Below are 14,866 nucleotides of genomic sequence, written 5' to 3'. Positions count from 1 at the left end.
TTAAAAGGGCTACTTTGGAAAAAAAATATATAAATATGAGAGACAAAGTGGATTGGAGTCTTATATTTAGGACCAAAATAAAAATCAAAAGGATTTTATATTAAGGACCGAAAGTAGTATAATATCAGAGGGAATGTAAACTAAATATAATGGTAAATTAGTTTGTACTTATTAGTTATTAGTTATTACCCCTCTCCTTCCCTCTCCTCTCCTCTTGAACCAAATAAAGAATTGTTAAATTTTTCTCATCTCCCCATAAAACTAACCTAGAAGCAATAAATATTAAATACTTCATAGTTTATCATGATAGGCTCAGTGGTTGGGTCACATTGGCCAACCAGCTTAGTCCAAAACCATTGTAGTGATGGTGCTTTTCGACCTACTCATTGGGCGCTGTTTTTTTTTTTTTTCTGCAACAAAAAAGTCTAATTGTAGGAAAATGGGCCAGTCCACCCTTGGTGGATTGGGCCCAAGCCCATTAAATTTGGGGCTCTAATGCAAATAACATAACCTGTGGGTCTTAAATAGTTATTTGCAATTTTTCCTTCAGAATATGGATAAGGACAGACGGGGCGGTAGTTTTATTTTTCAGAGAGATAGGATCAGTTTAAAATAAATGATTCATTCAACCGGTTTACTCCTTCCCGCCTGCGTACCTCTCTCCTCTCCTCCTCCAACACAAAAGTGCATTTGCTGTGAACGTTGATTCCTATTCATTACTGTGATCGGAATTCCGCGCGTGGCTACCTAATCTGAGATTACTCGGCACTTCAGGTATGCCCGAATACCATTATTGGTATCAGAGCAAGGTTCTATTTCTTCCGCTGCCCTGTTTCACCTTCTGCGTTGTTTTTTTTTGTTGGTGTTCACGGTTTGGCACTTCATTCCCACTTCAGTGATTTGCTCTCAGATATTAAGCAAATCTTCTCTTTATATTCAGCATGATAGTTGTTTATAATGATTCTGTGTTATTTAATGGTTTTTTTTCGCTTCCATGAACGTCGGATGTGAGAGTTTTTTTTGTTTGTTGTCTCCAACAATTATATGATAGTATTTGCATGGGAGATGACCGAAAACAATTAAAAACATCTGAAAAACGGTAAAAACGTAGGTTTGGAAGCATGGAATTCATGATGAGAGAGACCCGTTTTCGCACAGTGAAGTTTTCGTTTTGGGTGTCTGAAAAATGAAGGTTTTAGGCTTCAAAAATTATCCCATTGCGTAGAGCTCGGAAAAACGAAGAAAATGACACCAAGAACGCGAAGAACGGACGTCGGACGGAGGACATATGGGGGAGAGAATAATCCGGGTCCGACGGACCCGACCCGCGACGGAAACCGGGTCGGTCAGACCCGGCTGGAGGTTGAAGACAACCTCCAGCCCCCAAACGACGTCGTTTTGACGTCGTACAAAAAAAAAACCGAGGCGGGGCGGATGCGTTGGTTGGGCTGGCTTGGTCCGGATCCGGATAGGACCGGACCAAGCCCAACCCGAAAAAAAAACAAAAAAAAATATTTAAAAAAAAAATATAAAAATATAATAATGATTAAAAAAAATCCCAGAATTGCCACGTGGCGCGTGCCGCCACGTGGCACACCTCATCGACACGTGGACACCACCACCTGAAAGGTGGTGGCGCGTTCGGCCCGGGAACGGCGCGTGTCCTCTTCTGCGGACCCATGGCGGCGCGTGACGTACACGCGCCGACAGCGAGAGTGGGCGAAGTTTTAAAAAAAAAAAATTCGCTAATTCTTCCTTCTAGGGGCGCGTGTAGGCGCGTGAATGGTCCAATTGGGGTGTGGTTTGTCTCTAAAAATCCCTAAAATTAGGATCTTCATTTTAATATATATTTTGATAATTTTAGAGACAATTTAGGATCCATTTATGAGTATTTTAGTGCGTTTTCTGGTGTTTTTATGTGGATAAAAAAATTCCAGAATATTCAAAATAATTTATATTATTTTGTTCTAGGTGAAAATGGAGCAAGAGGCTTCTAGTAGCACTGAAAATACCGATCATGGTTCATTGGAATACTCATTCCTAGGTGATGGAATTCCAGAATATGAACCTGAGGATGAGGATCCTGAGGAGGACCCTGAAGAGGTTCCTCAAGAAGACCCAGAGGAGTTAGTGGCTTCCGGACCTGAGTCGGAAACTATGTTCCCCACTGAACCTCTCCCTATTGAACCTCAATTAGTCTATAAAGATTCACTGGATCTCCCTAATGAAATTGAAGTTGAGGAAGGAGAAGAGGTGAACCAACCTTTGACCCCGCATTAGCTATGAGTATAGCTGAGAGAGATGCAGCAAAACTGACAAATATAAAAGGAATCAATGGCGTGCTCGCCAATTACATCCAATACATGACCGATAAGAAGAATACAGAATTCTACCTTAAAGTCATAATGGAGTACATAAGAGCAATAAGGGTTAGAGGCGGACCTAAAGGCAAACCCATAAGAAAATCTTACTGGATTTGGGCCATAGAGCTAGTATCCTCTTTTATGAACAAAACGCAAACTCAGGAGCCTAAGGAAAGCAATGCTTGATTACCTTTATGTGCATATCAAATAATGTAATATTTACATATGCTTTATTAATATTTGTGTATTAGTTTTTTTATGGTTTCATGCATTGTAAACAGACTAAATATGTTGTTTCATTTAATGAAATTACTTGAATTGTTGTTATATGATTATCTTGTGAATAGTATGTGTATGCTTTTTATAAGTGGGAGCTTTTAGAAGATAAGACTTCTAAGAGTCATAATTTTTTGAAGTGCTTATATAAAATCCTTGATAGGAAATAATGTTTGTTGCTTGTATCTGTGTGATGGGAGGTACAAACGTATGCTCTTGATCATGGATCTTGCAGCAACATTACTTTCTGATCAAGGATGATATAAGTACAAGACATTGTACACTTCGCTGTGCTATATATAACTAAGATGTTCTATGGTACATCTCTTTTAGAGAAAACGTAGAATAATGTGGGATAAATTTGCTTCAGAACTGAAAATGGCAACCAAAAACATAATTGCTGAGCTTAATAAGGGAGAAAAGCTCAACGGGGATAACTGGGACATATGGCACCGAAAGGTTCAATACATCTTGGAGGAACAAGATGCGGTTGAACCTTTAACCACTGTAATGGTGAACCTGAAGCTGGGAATACGGCCCAACATAGGAGAGACCAAGAGGCTTACCTAGTGTGGAAGAAGAAAACAGCATAGCAAGAATTACGCTTCTGAGTGCCATGGCTGATGACATTATGTGCGAGTTTGAGAGGCACAAAACTGCACAGGCTATGTGGATAGCGTTAAAGGACAAGTTTGGTGGTACTTCTACCACTAAACTTAGAAGGTTGACGATTAAGTTCGACACCTATAAGCTCAAGCCAAACAATCCAATGAAACAACATTTGAGAGAGATGGCCAACATGATCAGAGAACTTAAGGAAGCAGGCCATGTCCTGTCTGATGAACAGCAAGTACAGGCTGTTATCAGATCGCTTCCTGCTAGCTGGGAACACATGAAAGTCAACCTGACCCATAATGAAAACATCGTTACTTTTAACGATGTAGCCAAACACTTGGAGCTGGAGGATGAACGTTTAGAGGCTTACAAGACCTCTGGACAAGCTTATTACACCGAGGATGCCGGTACTTCCCAATCAAGGCCCGATTCCAAGAAGGGCAAGAAGTTTCAAAAGAAAGGGAAGAAGGGTGGTCCTCAATCCAAAAAAGGAAAGAAGCAATTCAAGAAGAAGGGAAAGAAAGGTGGGAAGAAGAAGCTAGACCTGAAGAAGGTCAAATGCTTCGCCTGCCAGAGAATGGGCCATTTCGCACGTGACTGTTCAAAACAGGCTGAGAGCGAAAAGGTATTAGTGGATTATGTGAATTCACATGTTTCATATGTTTCTAGTACTGTTTTTCTAACAGAACCTGTTTCTTCTTCTTGGATTATAGACTCAGGCTCCACAGACCACGTAACCAGGGATCGAGGATCCTTTATCGAGTACCGTCGGTTGCCCTATCAAAGCAAGTGGCTTTACGTTGGGAACAACGCGAGGATCGAGGTTAAAGGTTTGGGCACCTGCAAATTTACTTTGCGTGGTGGGAAGACCTTGATACTCCATGATGTACTTTATGCTCCTGACATCCGGCGGAACTTGGTTTCTGTATTGTGTCTGTTAGAATTTGGGTTTAATGTAAACTTTCATGGTAAAGTTGCAGACATTTTTAGCAACTCTGTTCTTTATGGTTCAGCTTTCCTGTTTAAGAAGTTCTTTGTTTTAGATATTGTTGGTGATTTCAATAGTAATGAATGCTTTGCTGTTTCTTCGAATAACATTGACATAAACACCTGGCATGCTAGACTAGGACACATTAATCAAAATAGAATGATTAAACTAGCAAAAGAAGGATTGTTGGGTGCCATTCCCAATATGGAAATGTCACTATGTGAGAACTGTCTAGCTGGTAAGGCAACAAGAAAGCCTTTCGGTAAGGGAAAAAGGGCTGAAACTCCATTGCAATTAATCCATTCTGATATTTGCGGTCCAATGAGTGTGAGGGCAAGACACGGAGCTTGGTATTTTATTACCTTTATTGACGATTTTTCACGATATGGTCATGTCTATTTGATCTCGCATAAGTCTGAAGCTCTTGAGTGCTTTAGACGATACATAAATGAGGTAGAGAATCAAATGGACAGTAAAATTAAAGCATTACGAACTGATCGAGGTCGTGAATATTTATCTGATCAATTCAAACAGCTCTGTGAAGAAAAGGGATAATCAGACAACTGACTATCCCTGGCACTCCACAACAAAATGGGGTTGCTGAAAGAAGAAACAGAACTCTTTTAGACATGGTTAGGTCAATGATGGCTCAAGCAAACCTGCCAATTTCTATTGGGGTGATGCTTTGTTAACGGCAACCTTCATACTTAACCGTGTACCCTCAAAATCAGTCGCTTCCACACCCTACGAGTTATGGACAAAACGCAAACCAGATCTAAGCATCTTGAGACCCTGGGGGTCAGCGGCGTATATCCATGATGCTTCTCATAAGCATGGGAAGTTGGGTCCCCGAGGAAAGAAATGTATCTTCATAAGGTACTCTGAACAATCAAAGGGATACGTTTTCATAGGTGAAAACGAAGATGGAACCGTGACTGAAATAGAATCAAGAGATGTAATATTCATTGAGACTGAATTTCCTAATAGAGGAGATGTTGACCGTACCGTTTCTCTTTATGAACACAGGAACAAGACAGTACAGAACAAATTGACAAACCAGAATCGTCTAGGTGTGTCAATCTGAGTGGGAGCCAAGAAAGGTCAACACCAAGACCTGAACAAAGAAAAAAGATAAGCAAAAAGCTCCCGTCAGAAGGAGTAACAGGGAAAGTGTTCCCAAAAGACGCTTTCAAATAGAAGGCGAATCTCTCTTAGTTACTCCAGAAGGGGATGATGAGCCCCGTTCTGTACGAGAAGCCTTGTCAGGTCCTGCGAAAGATGAATGGATGAAAGCTATGGAAGAAGAAATGGACTCAATGAAACAAGAACCAAGTTTGGGTGTTAGTTGATCTTCCAAAAGGGCGTAAAGCCATTGGGAACAAGTGGGTTCTCAAAATTAAAAGAAAAGTGGATGGATCAATTGACAAATACAAGGCTCGATTAGTGGCAAAGGGGTACACGCAACAGGAAGGAATAGATTATGAAGATACATTCTCACCTGTTGTGCGTTTCAATTCTATTAGACTTATTTTGGCAATAGTAAACAGTTTAGATCTAGAATTACATCAGATGGATGTAAAAACCGCATTTCTGAATGGTGATCTGGATGAAGAAATCTATATGGAACAACCATTAGGTTTCATTGAAAAAGGAAAAGAAAATAAAGTTTGTAAACTCAAAAGGTCCATTTATGGATTGAAGCAGTCATCCAGACAGTGGTATTTGAGGTTTCACAAAGCGATAACCTCATATGACTTCCAAATGATAGAGGAAGACCACTGCGTCTACATTAAGCGGTTTGAGGGTAATTTTGTCATATTATCCTTATATGTAGACGATATACTATTAGCCGGAAATAGTCTAGATTCGGTGGTGGCTATTAAAGAATGGCTTTCGTCGAATTTTGAAATGAAAGACATGGGTGAAGCAGAATACATACTTGGAGTTAAGATCCAAAGAAATCGTTCAAAACGAATCCTCTCTCTTTCACAAGAGAATTATATCAACAAGATTCTTGAGCGATTTAACATGAAAGACTGCAATCCCATGAGTACGCCCGTTGCCACTGGAGTGGCTTTGAGTTCTGACATGTGTCCCAAAACCGAATCTGATAAAAAGAAGATGGAAAGAGTTCCATATGCCAGTGCTGTTGGTAGTCTGATGTACGCAATGATGTGTACAAGACCAGACATCTGTTATGCAGTGGGACTGGTGAGCAGATTCCAGTCTAACCCCGGTGAAAAGCATTGGAAAGCAGTGAAGAGGATCTTGAGGTACTTAAAGGGAACTTCCAATTATGCACTGTGCTACGAAGGAGGTGACCTGCGTCTTGTTGGGTACTCCGATGCTGATGTAGGCGGAGATGAAGAAGAACGAAGGTCAACTTCAGGTTATACCTTCTTACTCAACAATGGCGCCATATGTTGGAGTAGCAAGAAGCAAACGTGCATTGCCTTACATTCGATGGAAGCTGAGTTTGTGGCTTGCACTGCAGCAGTGCAAGAGGCTTTATGGCTGAAGAGATTTATAGAACACCTTGGATTTGGAAACGAGAGTACCAGTCCAGTGATGGTATACTGTGACAATACTGCAGCCATAGCCTATACTAAAGATCCTAAGTATCACAGCAAAACCAAGCATATTGACATCAAGTATAATTTTGTTAGAGATTACATAGCACAAAAGATTGTTACTGTACAATATATTTCAACCAAATGTATGGTAGCAGATCCTCTGACAAAGCCAATAGGCGAAAAAGTTTTTAAAGAACATGTACAAGCCCTTGGCATACGTAAAGTGTAATATGAACGCTTCATTAATGAAATTGTATTTCGTTATCACTTTATGTGTTTGTCCGAAAGTATACAATGTCTAGTATGTCGTACAGGTTAAAAAGGGTTGACTCTCTCACACGGGCAACCGCCTTTGACACTCATGTGGAGTGAACAAAGATGAGACATTTGTGTTCACCAGTAAAGCAGCAATGAATGCTGATATGGTAGAGAAGAAACACAAACTTTATGTCGCCTTGACTAAAGTGTAGCAAGTCAAGATGAGATCCACGTTGATAAAGTTGGATCGAAGTTTGGAATCCCACTTCCATAATACCTGTAGCCAGACAACAAACTCTTCAACGTCGACGTCATAACAATGAGCAGAATTGAAGAATTTGGGTTTAGATACTGAGTGTGTCTGGACCTAAGTCTGTACGGTGTTAATAATAAATCTAAATCGACATACGCTCTTATAGTAAAAGAGTAACACCGTAGCATGTGTTTCATACCACATGTGCTGAAAGAACCGCAAAAGGGAAGCAAGTGAAAGATCCCTGCTTCATTGCTGTGTGAGTCCCAGGGAGGAATTATCCTCCTATTGGTGTCCTTTGACTTTGACAATATCATGAAGATATGTTTCAGTGACTGCTACTTTGGCATATGTCCTATGGTCATGATTGATGCGATCTAAGGTAGTATGCTAAGAAAGCGACTGATTCATTTCAAAGTGATGTTTGGGCGAAAGGAAGATTGACTGTGATATACACACCTATGCTAGTGTCTGTGACATGTCCCTTATGAAATTTTGTGGTCGTAAGTGTGGATACTAGACATAAGAGAAAGGTAATCTGAGTCAACTTTTGACTCAAGAGGGATTAGATTTACCATGAAAAAGTGTATATAAGTAAATCTAGGACATCTGAGGCATAATTTTTAAAATTCGCGCTACACAAAAGGAGAAGGTAACTTGTGCTGGTCCTATAAAAGGATTTCTAGTACAGGCACCTAAATGAAGACGTCATGCCCACGCGGTCACGGCAAAGCACTAAGTATGAAACTAAGGGGAGGCGAAGAGACGAGACCCTTGACATCTAATCCACCAAGTGTGAGTGGGAGATGTAGGAAAATGGGCCAGTCCACCCTTGGTGGATTGGGCCCAAGCCCATTAAATTTGGGGCTCTAATGCAAATAACATAACCTGTTGGTCTTAAATAGTTATTTGCAATTTTTCCTTCAGAATATGGATAAGGACAGACGGGGTGGTAGTTTTATTTTTCCAGAGAGATAGGATCAGTTTAAAATAAATTGATTCATTCAACCGGTTTACTCCTTCCCGCCTGCGTACCTCTTCTGCTCTCCTCCTCCAACACAAAAGTGCATTTGCTGTGAACGTTGATTCCTATTCATTACTGTGATCGGAATTCCGCGCGTGGCTACCTAATCTGAGATTACTCGGCACTTCAGGTATGCCCGAATACCATTACTAATCATTAGTTATATACGATTAAATATGTATAACCCCATCATTATGGAAATAATATCAACCCCATCGTGCCTATAGTCTTAATAAATACAATTTTAGGTTAATCGTTTTATTGATACCATGTTTAAAATGGATGTAAAAGCAACCATACGAGTATAACTTAGTGGTTATTTCACTCAGTTTCCTAAAAAAGTGATGGAGATTCGAATCTCATCATTCAGCACAGAAATCATCCCATAGCTAGTGCTCCTTTAATTCTATTTATAAGTTACTTTTAATATGGTTCATACAAATTAAGAAAAACCTTAAATTTTATTAACTCTTATTTAAAATTCAACAACTTTTCAGCTTTATCCCACTTAATATATATATATCATGTAAAACAGTTTACCGTTAAATGGAGGTTCTGCGGTGAGAGAAATAGTTATTGCTAGCTACGTGTATATAAAAAAGAGGTTGTGAAAGCAAATTGCAACATTTTAAAATCGTTTGTATGCCGCCATGTCTAAAATAACAACCATGATTGCAGCATTTTTCTTTTGGAAAAAAAAAAATCAAACTGATATTATCATTGTCCGCTCACACACGTAATTAAGCTGTGTTCATCAAGGTAAACAAACAACCTTGTTTAAGGTGGTTAAGTCATGGATCCCATGTGTGCGCGTGTCAAAAAGATATTGATCTGGTTTGGTCATCAAAGTCTTGTGAATTAAGATTCGTTTATAATTAAATGGGGAAGGCACATAGATGCAAGGAGCTGGTTTTGAAGGACTGATGGTATATTAATTAATTAGGAAGCGATGGCTTATGCTGGGGAATTCAAAGGCAGAGTATGTGTGACTGGGGCTTCTGGATTTCTGGCTTCTTGGCTTATTAAGCGGCTTCTTTCGTCAGGCTATCACGTCACTGCAACTGTCAGAGATTTAGGTAAACCTTTTCACTTTCATTACTTTACTCACTTTTGAAGGATTACAATGGCAAAATATTAACTAACTTGCGGTGCTGATGGATGTTCGTGATTTGCGTAGGGAATGAGAAGAAATTACAACACTTACAGAAGCTGGAAGGGGCAAAGGAGAGACTGCGACTTGTGAAAGCAGATTTAATGGTGGAAGGAAGCTTCGACGATGCAATCATGGGATGCACTGGCGTCTTCCACACTGCCTCTCCTGTCCTCAAACCTTCCTCAGATCCCAAGGTACGTACGAACGTACTTCACACATAATAATGACCTCATGCATAAAGATACCTACTTTTATATCGAGTTGATGATGATGCTTTTGCTTGAATCTGTGTGTGTGTGTGTGCGCCCAAAAAGGAAGAGATATTGAAACCAGCAATTGAGGGCACTCTTAATGTGCTGCGTTCGTGTGGGAAGAGCAAGTCGCTGAGGCGGGTGGTTTTGACGTCATCTTCGTCGGCGGCGAGGGTGAGAGATGATTTCGACCCCAACGTTCCTATTGATGAATCATCCTGGAGCTCCACTCAACTCTGCGACAAACTTGAGGTTTATTTCTTCCTTTGTTCCTGCACATGTTTTTGTCTCTATCTACATGGTTATGCATGGCTCTTGTACTTACGTATATACACACACATATACGTTCACATACACGCACGCATGGAAAAAAGATATGGTACGCATTATCAAAGACAATGGCGGAAAGAGCAGCATGGGATTTCTGCAGAGACAATGGCATAGATTTGGTGACAGTGCTACCATCATTCGTTATTGGACCCAGCTTGCCGCCACAACTGTGCTCCACAGCATCTGATGTCCTGGGCTTGCTCCAAGGGGAGAGCGAGAAATTTGGATGGCATGGAAGGATGGGGTACGTCCATATAGATGACGTGGCACTTTGCCATATCTTGGTTTACGAGAATGAAGCAGCCTCTGGTCGGTACCTTTGCAGCTCCACTGTGTTGGACAACCACGACTTGGCTGCTCTCCTTGCACTCCGCTTCCCTTGGCTCCCCATCCCTACAAGGTTCCTACAGCTCTCTATAAATCTCTTCTCCTTCCTTTTTTTGTGCTGATTCTTGTACTGATATGTATGAGCGAATTTGTTTTTGGAGTTTTCCAGGTTTGAGAAACATGATAGACCGTACTATGAGCTAAACACGTCCAAGATCAGAAATTTAGGACTCAAGTTTAGGTCTGTCGAAGAAATGTTTGACGATTGCGTTCTGTCGCTTGAGCAACAGGGCCATCTGCCGCCTCGCCCCGCCATCACTACTTCAACATAATAATCCCCATTTTCCACTTGCCATCAATCTTTATACGTATTTACAGCATCTCATGCATATTGTATTATGAACGTGAATCCAAACTCGAATGATATCGAAATAAGGTTTTACTTGATTTTTAATTTCTTTCAAGTTATTTATTAAAAAAAGTAATTTTAAAGTAAAAATTAAATCTGATTTTTTTAAAACTTTTTTTATGCTGAAATTTGATCTTTAATAGCTACATTTATATATATATGAAACCATACTATTCATAGTTATTAATATACAATAAAGTTTTTTGATACGCCCAGACAATACATTTAAATAATATCAAACTTTATGTAGAATACGTAATAATATATAGTCTAATTTTTTTTTAAAATTTTGTTTGGCATTCTAATAATATGGCAATGATTAAAAATTAAAACAAAAGGTTTAAATATGTGACGTCCCGACAATTTGGCCAAGTGACCCTTTTACATTTTCCCATACGTATAACTAAGCAATTATATAATCTCAGGAGAGCGAAAAGCCATATGCAACTATTTAATCACTCACAAGTTATCATCATCGAACAAATTCTACATCTTACTGCTTTCTTAGTGATATTTCATCTATATAATGCAAATAAATTGAAATGAAAAGAATAGCATCAACGTAAATGCATATGGAATAATGTAAGCTTCGTATATAATTATGTTGTTTTTGTACGTATTATACTACTCCTTCAAATGCAAAAAAAATACATCAAAATAGGGGATATTAATTTACTATCTTCCTTTGATAGAGGGAACATTTGAAAAAAAAAGGAGTAAGCCATATCTATCATTATTCACAGATAAAGCCAACGATCATAAACAACAACATCCCTAACATCAGAGGGTGAAACAAATTCTAATTGCATTTATAAGAGAAATTTAAAGACTTTCAGCGCTTCACTGCTTCAAGAACACGTATGATCCTTCCTGCTCTTGAACTTAGCTTGAATCCTTTCAAACGCCACCAGCTATTTCCTTTTCCTTGGTATTGATGTTCATATACTCGTATCAGCCGCAACATACTCTTATTTTTTTCGTTTTAGCTAGGTACCACAGTCATGGACGTCCTTGAGCTTTTTCGCCAGTTTCAGGGATGCATCTTCCAACATCAGTGTCGTCCGCTGGGAACATCTTACCTCCTACAGTAAAAAGTAATAAATCATCAATATGTTCATTGTTAGTCTTGCTAATTATATCAAGTTATTTACTGATAGCCGATCATTCAACCAAAATATTACTTGTCTTACTATCGCATTCTTTTGCTTTGGCCTCGTTTCCTTGCAACTTGGACGACTCTCGGGTCTCTGTGGAACCCAGATATGGAAATGGGACTTTCTTGAAATCATCTATAAGTGATTTCTGGAAAATTCGATCGCACTTCGTCAACCCAGTCACGCCCACTCCATCTGGATCTTGCAAAATCGGATTGTGCAGCGGATTCAAACCCTCAAAATTCGACTTCAACATCTTGTCCTTCCTCAGAAAATCAGCTTTCTTATCGAACCAATCGCCCCAGCCTTCCCTCAATGGCGAAACCCTCTTACCAACCTTCAACAGCAGCGCATCCTCAATCCCTGACACCTGAATCGCTTTTCTCCTCACCAGATCGTCCACCGGCACATCGTCGGAGCCAAACGCCGCCTTACTCCGGTCCTCCAACCCGGCTCCCATAAAAAACCCAGTCTGAGCATCTTCCCATGCCTCAATCGAACGTTTATCATATGCCCTCCGAATAACCCCGCTCACGTGATCAAAGAAATGCCCAGAAACCTTGATTTGCTCGAACGGCTCATCTTCTTCTTCCAATTCAATATTCCTCAAATCGTAATCTTCCTGTTGTTCTTCAATGACGTCGAGGGCGTCGATCTTGTCTTCGGTGCCGGAGATGTTGTCGTCGACGGAATCCGACAGGAGGGAGTCATAGTTGATGGAGTCATGTGAGGGTCTGGAGCTTCGGCGGTAGAGATTGGTGTGAAAGTGGGGATGAGAGTGAGAAAGGCTACTATACAAGAAAGAGACCGAAAGCATGAGAAGAATGGACGAAACGGCGGCACAAATATACGCACCATAAGGAGGACGACGCCGGGATCGAAGATTTCCCAACATTTTAGGGTTTTACGCTACAGGCAAAAGTGAAAAATTACAGAAGAAGAAGAGGGAAGAAGAAGAAGAAGAGATCAATTTTCTGAGTAAATTGCCCTCGCATTGCCGCGCTAGAGATCTCCGCCACTGTTGTCAGCATGAAATATATCTTGGACCTATTCATGCGCGAATCGATGGAAGGAATGGAACAAAGTACAAACTCTTATATGTGTGTGTGTCAGTTTAAATAAAAAATTAACTTATTTTCGAAACGACATAACTATATTTTTTTTGTCACATATGCGGCCGTTGGTTAGTGAAAATATTTATTATAGAATAGAGGTGAACAGGAAATCAAAGAATGGAAAGAGATCGTGTCATATTAAATCACTTTTAATTTATATTACACTACTATGTTTATGCTCTTATTTGTAAGTACTCTTTCGCTCTTTAATATAACTTATTTTATAATACAAATTATATTACAAAATAAGTTTAATATTAATGATCGAAGAGAGGCATCTGCATGGTACTTATCAGCTTGATAAGCACGGGAACATTATTTTTTTTAATGTTTTTCTTTTTCTTTTAATGTAATATTTGTGTTGTTTTTTTCAAGCACATGCAACCTTCCAAAATTTTCCAATGTACTTGTATTTATCCATATTTTTTACTTCACCCAGACATTGCTAGAAGATATCCTTATTAATTCTCTCTCTAAATTTAATTATTTTTTAACTTTATTTATATTTAATATATATTTCATCAGAACGATACTTGATTAAACCATAAAAAATAAAGAGTAAAATTATATATTTATATGAAAAATTTAATGATTTAGCTTATAAATGAGACCGATTTTTTTTAATAAATAGGACCATATGAGTATTTTACCATTTAATTAGAAATATGATTATCTATTACTATCTTCAGTCCTCAATATAAGAGCTAATTTAACATTCTACTTGGTTTTAAATATAATACCTCAATCCTCTTTATCTCTTGTATTTATTTTTTTTAAAAGTAATTCTTGTAGTAGTTACATATGTTAAATATTTCATTAAATAATAGATTTAACTAATATACATAATTGTAAGGACATTTTAAGATAACACCTACTTATTATAAATAGCTAACTTAATTAATATTTTTAATTTACTCAAATTATTCAACTAGCTCTTATATTAAAACTTGGAGGTAATATTTATTTTTAAAATTTATTTTTGTTCATAACTATTCTTCATAATAAAGGGATTATAAATCTATAAATTTTTGGGTAAACTAACATCCAGCATTGATGTTATTTCTAAGTAGTATTTAGTATTTTAATCTCATTTATGGCACACTTAGTTTTTTTAAAATTTATCCAGTACCTTTGAAATTATTTTCCAGTTACACCGAAGGCCATAATATTATTTATGATCAAGAGGTGCTAAATACATTATATATAAGATTAGGGTGTTAGATGCTTGATATATAATATTAGGATACTAGATAAAAAAAATGGTATAAGGATACTAAATACTGTTTTGCCCTAAATTTTTTCATACACCAATACCATTTTATTTAATTTGGATACCCTTTTAGTAATGTGCGATAAAATGAGAAAATTAAAGATGAACAGAATCAGATTGAGAAATTTTAGGAGATTGTTGAATGCGATAAAAGATTAAAAAAAAAAAGTTGCGGTGGAAAAAATGAAAACACAAAAACACAAAAAAAAACAAATGCTTATTGGGCGCCAAACACTCAAAATGGGTCACCTTGAGTGGTAACCACCAAAAGCGAACGCCCGAAGAGAGTGATTTGTAAGTTTCGCAAATAAAGAAACGTATTAAATCTTTTTTTTTTTTTTTTAACATTCATCCCTATTAAAGAAATAGTATTAAAAATGTTTTATCTAATACTAAATCTGCCGTACACAAATCATTTACAGCCTGTTTTTTTGGTCGATTCCCACATTTTTTTTACCAGAATTTCCACATTTTTTAACTTATTGAAAAGTGTGTATTTTCAATTAT

At 38.3% G+C, this 14,866-nt stretch overlaps 2 protein-coding genes across 2 annotated transcripts; one reads left to right on the top strand and one right to left on the bottom strand.

Moving 5' to 3' along the window:
• Positions 1-3,255: 3,255 nt before the first annotated feature.
• Positions 3,256-10,743, top strand: LOC114745085 (tetraketide alpha-pyrone reductase 1-like). Its single transcript, XM_028933222.1, has 6 exons — positions 3,256-3,537; positions 9,294-9,426; positions 9,528-9,697; positions 9,818-10,006; positions 10,129-10,484; positions 10,581-10,743. The coding sequence occupies exons 1-6, from the start codon at positions 3,256-3,258 to the stop codon at positions 10,741-10,743; spliced, it is 1,293 nt and encodes a 430-aa protein (XP_028789055.1).
• Positions 10,744-11,576: 833 nt separating this feature from the next.
• On the bottom strand, positions 11,577-12,869 carry LOC114745084 (uncharacterized protein At4g19900-like). Its single transcript, XM_028933221.1, has 2 exons — positions 12,011-12,869; positions 11,577-11,902 (listed from the first exon to the last, which is right to left on the bottom strand). Exons 1-2 carry the CDS (start codon positions 12,867-12,869, stop codon positions 11,820-11,822), a joined length of 942 nt encoding a protein of 313 aa, XP_028789054.1. The 3' UTR covers positions 11,577-11,819.
• Between the last annotated feature and the right edge of the window lie 1,997 nt (positions 12,870-14,866).

The sequence above is a fragment of the Neltuma alba genome, unplaced genomic scaffold (genome assembly GCF_004799145.2).
Source record: "Neltuma alba isolate B1F8T4 unplaced genomic scaffold, ASM479914v2 tig00004528_pilon, whole genome shotgun sequence".
NCBI classification, from domain to species: domain Eukaryota; kingdom Viridiplantae; phylum Streptophyta; class Magnoliopsida; order Fabales; family Fabaceae; genus Neltuma; species Neltuma alba.
Note: the sequence above shows the minus strand (reverse complement) of the source record. Positions and strands in the feature narration are given on the sequence as shown.

Excerpts from the sequence above, each read along its gene's own strand:
- LOC114745085 (XM_028933222.1), top strand. The coding sequence starts at position 3,256 with ATGGCTGATGACATTATGTGCGAGTTTGAGAGGCACAAAACTGCACAG. Across the intron at positions 3,538-9,293 it reads CTAGCTGGGAACACATGAAA|GAAGCGATGGCTTATGCTGG; the intron begins GTCAACCTGACC and ends TTAATTAATTAG. Across the intron at positions 10,485-10,580 it reads TGGCTCCCCATCCCTACAAG|GTTTGAGAAACATGATAGAC; the intron begins GTTCCTACAGCT and ends GGAGTTTTCCAG.
- LOC114745084 (XM_028933221.1), bottom strand. The coding sequence starts at position 12,869 with ATGTTGGGAAATCTTCGATCCCGGCGTCGTCCTCCTTATGGTGCGTAT. Across the intron at positions 11,903-12,010 it reads CAAAGCAAAAGAATGCGATA|GAGGTAAGATGTTCCCAGCG; the intron begins GTAAGACAAGTA and ends TTTTTACTGTAG.